At 43.6% G+C, this 5,149-nt stretch overlaps 1 protein-coding gene across 1 annotated transcript; it reads right to left on the bottom strand.

The window, feature by feature from the left end:
- Positions 1-937: 937 nt before the first annotated feature.
- LOC127217773 (putative MAGE domain-containing protein MAGEA13P) lies at positions 938-1,950 on the bottom strand. Its single transcript, XM_051178769.1, has one exon. The coding sequence runs from the start codon at positions 1,916-1,918 to the stop codon at positions 938-940; it is 981 nt and encodes a 326-aa protein (XP_051034726.1). The 5' UTR covers positions 1,919-1,950.
- Between the last annotated feature and the right edge of the window lie 3,199 nt (positions 1,951-5,149).

The raw sequence follows: 5,149 nt of genomic DNA, 5'->3' as shown, positions 1-5,149 counted from the left end.
TCATCAGATTTCCCAAAAATGCTTGCAGTTCTTTGTACACAATACTTACTCAATTGCACTGGACAAGAGTTCAAGTCACCTTCTATAACTGCTCCTACCCCTAGTGGAGAATCATTTCTTGATTTAGACATGTTCAAAAAGAAGTTCTCTGAGCATCTTTTCCATTCTAAGTTTTTCTCTCATGTATAGGACACGATGTCTGAGAATGTGGGTCCCATCACCATCTACTTTAACAGAAGGTTAAGCACCCACAGAAGGATTTGTGGTTTCCCAAAGCCCCAGAATGCCCTGGCTCAGAGCATTTATACTTGATGGCATCATTCAAAATGCCACTGCCTTAGTGTTTTAACTTAATTCTTTGTTTTTCACACTATTTCATAATTTTCTTCACTGATGGTTGAATTTCCATTGATAACAAAATGCCTTCCAAAGAACAGACACTGATTGCTAGGAAAATGAGGCAGTGTACTTTTTTTTTATTAAGCATTAGTTTTCTCATGCATTCTTTATTAAATCAAGTAAGCAAGGTGCATTATCTTTAGTTTCACAAAGCCAACCAAAAGATCACAGATATACTACTATTAACCATTTCTTAACAACTTTCTTGCACTTAACTGATTGCTTTTTACTAACGGAATCTTTCACATGTCTAAGGAAAATTCAGATGCAATGCTATTTGATCTTTCTCTAGATCTCAATGCTGTAAAATGTCAACTGGATTTTCAAAACAGCCAAATTCTTATTCTGAAACAAAGAGCAACAAATGTGTGAGCAATACAGTTAATGACTCCAGCCTCTGAAACTAAAAACCATCTGAAACTAAGAAACCCTAATAGAGGGATATCTGAAACAGTACAAAAAGGAGAAAGAACTCAAAGTCTCTTCTGCTTGAAGATTCAACTGCTACCCTTAACCAGTGTGAAGAACCAGCCTGAATTTACTCAGGACGGGAGAAGCTGCTGGGCTTGTCCCCAGATCCTGAATAGTCCAGGGCAGAAGGATTGGTGATGGGTGCAAGTACAGCCCGGGCTCTTTCCTCTTCATCTTTCAGAGCTTCCTTATATAGAGCTGTGAAGGAAGTGGGGTTACTCCCAGCAACCTTGGAGAAAAACTGCAGGACTTTCATCTTGCTGGTTTCAGCATGGGCCCTTGGGCCCCACAGGAACTCATAGCATGGAGGATCACTGCCAGGTACAAGCTGATATTCCAGGTACTTCTCTAAAACCAAATCTTCAGTGATGAACTTTCTGGGATTCCCGCAGATGAAATCATGCTGGTCAGGATATACACCAACCATATTCAGCACCTCCCAGATCTTCTTCTCTGGGGCACGGTTGCCCTCCATGAAGATGACACCAAGGATAAGCACCAGGAGGCCTGTCTTGGGAATGCCCTCTTCATCGCTCAGCCGCCCATCATAGGTGAGGTCAAGTATTTTAAGGAGCTCGTAAGAGTGGTGGAAAGCATCCACTTCCTTTACTTCAATACCAAAAACCACTTCCATGCATTCACAGGCATGCTTAAAGATCAATGCATAGTAGTCCTTATACTCTTGGACAACATTCTTCAAAATTTCTTCTTCTGTAACAAGCTTATTTGTTGTATACTTGACACTCAGAAACTTTACCAAATCTGTCACCTTCTTCTGTACACTGCTGTTGAGTAAGAACTTGGAGTATAGGTAGGCCTTTGAGGTGCTTTGAACTCCCTCTGCTCCACCACCAGAACCTTCATTTGCTTTGTTTGGTAGAGTGGCTTGGATGGGAGCAGAGGATGAACAGGTTTCCTGGGAAACCCCAGCAGCAGGTACCTCCTCTGAGGTGCCCACATCCTTAGCCTCAGGAATCTCCTCCCAGAGCTGGCCCTCATTCTCTTCTAGGGCCTCAAGGCCTTGCACATGCTGCTGCTTGTGAGACATTATAATTTGTTCTGCAGGTAACTGGCAGGATAAGGTTGATGGAGAATGGCCTGAAGGTGAGACAAAAATGTGAGGGTATTGTAACCTGTCACCAGTGGCAAAGGCTTTTTCAATATTTATTTTAGGTGGTTGTCTTGCATTTCATGGGCCTGCCTCCTATGAACTCTCTTCTGATCTAGAGTCTTTGGACATGACTCTGTTCAACAATTATGCCCCTTGTTCCTGGAGCCTCTGTATAAGCAATTCAGGGGAGGGGTGCATGTTATAGACCACAAGCAGACTTGGGTCCTATTCCTAAGGCTAACTGCTGCATAGAAGTAGACTTTGATAGGTCCACACAGTTATGGAATGGATAGGCTCTTAATAGCAAGTTATTAGGGCCTAGGTTAATTTGTTTCTGTGAAAGAGGACCTCTTTCCATTCTCTGGCAAGACCTGAGACACCTCTGTCTGATAAATTGACTCTAGTCCCTTGACACTACAGGAGGGGATACTGGCACAACAATTCAGTATGCTAGAAAGTAGGGTCTCTCAGGGCAGGATCACCAAATCTCTAAGGACACAGGGATTGCTTCCATCTTCATTTAGGATCCACACACTAACTGCTAACAGAACTTGTTTCATTCCTTGGTTTACCAGAAACAGCCAATTCTGCTCAGTTAGGACAATGCCTTCCCCTCCCTAAGACCAACAAGACAAACTAAACAGGTGACTCATATAGCCACTCCTGCTCAGAATCCTTTAGACCTTGGCAGTGACAGCAAAATCTACTATGTACTTGAATTGGAGGTCCATTAGTCCTCCCTTGGAGCTATCGCCTCTGGCAACCTGAATTTCACCATCTCAGATTTCACCCAAGGGAAAAAAAAATAACACAGACCTAAAACAAAATGCCAACATATAAACAACCCCACCAACATTGTAAAATACTGGACCACCTGGAAATGAAGGGAGCCACATATAAACATGTCTGTCTGGGGCCTTGTTGGGCTAAGAGAATAAAAATAATTTTCTATTTTTATTGAAAATAGTTATTTTCATACACTATATTATGATCATGGTTTCCCCTCCCTTGTCTCTTCCTAGATCCTACTTTTTAATTCCAAGCATGCTTCTCCTCACTTTTAAGAAAACAGGTAAATAAAGCAAACTAGGATAAAACAAAATGAACAAACAAAAAGAAACATATAGATATGCAGGCATGCATGCATGCACACAACATATGCAGCAACACCTATATGCTCATCCACCCCCAAATCAAAGACACACACACACACACACACACACACACACACACACACACACACACACGCGCGCGCGCCATAAAATTTCAAAATCTAGCCAGTGGCATAAGCTTTTAATCTCAGCACTTGGGAGGCAGAGACAGATCACTGAGTTCAAGGCCAGGTTGTTCTACAGATAGAGTTCTAGGATAGCCAGGGGTACACAGAGAAACCTAATTTTGGGGAAAAAAAAAAAAACCCTAAAAACCTAAAAATCGGCAAACAAAGGACTAGTGAGGGAAGGGCACAGGGGTGGGAGAGGATGTATTGGCAGGATGGGGAGGACTGGGAGCAGGACTAGGGTGAGGTGGATGGGGTGGGAGTGGAGGGGGTGGCGATGAGGGAGGGGGATGGGGTGTATGGAGTGAGAGGAGAGAGAGGGGGAAGGGGGAGCAGATGGGGGAAGGGAATGGGATTTGGGGCTTGGGAGCTGGAGGGGCTGGAAGCCGGGGAGGGGGGGTGAAGAATGACTAGGAGCTAAGGGGACAGACAGGCAGTGGGACCGAAGCCTGAAATGGGACCAAAGCCTGAAGTGGGACCGGGTGGGGGTTCCAAATAAAACATTATGAGGAAAATAAACTTCCAACAATAAAAACCTCTGAGTTTGTTTTGTGTTGGCGGTCTACTACTGCAGGGCTCCACCCAGCCTGCCCTTAAGTGTGGTTTGGCTATCCAGGAAAACGCCCTTGGGTAAACTAATTTTGCATTTGCACGAAGTTGTTACTTGAGGAAAAGCTTCTTGCTGGAAACAGGAACTGGCATCTACTTCCCCATTTCAGCAGTGGGAGCCCATTTGGTTTGGACTGGTACGTGCCCTATAAGGATCTTCCATGAGACACCGACATGGAAGTCTAGTGGGTGAGGGCCATGACGCAGCAGTTTCTGAGGGCTCACCACAGCCTGGGTTTCGAGAAGCTGTATTCTGTCCAGGAAAAGTCCCTAGATCCTACAATAGGTTTCCTCACTCTGATGGCTGCCAAACATTGTCTGGATATTCTATGGATGGGGTCAAAATCTGGCAGAAAAGCCACCTCTCAGATTCCAAAATGGAAACCGGTATAAACCGGATGGATCACTACATCAGGCCTTCCCCCACCGGGACTGGCACTAAAGTCGTGGTGAGGTGCAGAGAAGGCCATTCTATTTGTGTGGAAAGGTTTATATCCACCTCTAACTGTTCCTATATCCTCACCTTCAGGGACCACGGGGACCGCAATTCCTCAGGCCGCCGAAGAGCTGCTTCGCGCACAGTCCTTCAGCTCTTCACCGTCTTCTGAGAAAGCGGAAGTCAGTATACAAGCGGAAGTCAGTATACGTCACATCCACTTGCTGTTACCGGAAGCTGTAAAACATGACAGTTCACATCACAGCTGTTGTCACTTGAGACAGGATAGACTATGGAACAAGAGAGAAGGGAAAATAGGTCTTAAGAAAGAGGGTGTGGTGTCCTAGAACACAAGATGGAGAGAAGCTTGTGCAAAAGGAAATACCGAAGGCCGAAGCATAGAATCAGAGAAGTACAGCAAAGGAGTATTCCTTCAACATAAAATATGAAAGCACAAAAAGAATCACATTATTTTGTATTCTAATTGTCTTAAAATCCTATTTTTACAAATCAAAACTATTGGCTATCTCTTTAGAGGAGGCCTTCATTAATATGTAATTATTAATAAGCATAAAGACCATTTTTTAAAAAATAGCCTTTATTCTTAGTTCTGTGTCCTCAATTCTGGGTACCTGTTTATCTCTTCCTCTGCAGGAGGACGTATCCTTCAAACAAATCCCTTCACTACACTAAGATCACCAATATGAGACAAAAGGCAGCCTTGTTTGAAAATACTAGATGAGATTCAGAAATAGCTGTATAGGTTTGGGTGGTTGGGTGGTTTTTTTTTTTTTTTTTTTTTTCATCATTCAGGTTGGAGGCTCAAAGCATTGAATTTCCTCTA

Source organism: Phodopus roborovskii, unplaced genomic scaffold (genome assembly GCF_943737965.1).
Source record: "Phodopus roborovskii unplaced genomic scaffold, PHOROB, whole genome shotgun sequence".
NCBI classification, from domain to species: domain Eukaryota; kingdom Metazoa; phylum Chordata; class Mammalia; order Rodentia; family Cricetidae; genus Phodopus; species Phodopus roborovskii.
The sequence above is the reverse complement of the archived record's forward strand: the minus strand, read 5'-3'. Positions and strand labels throughout refer to the sequence as shown.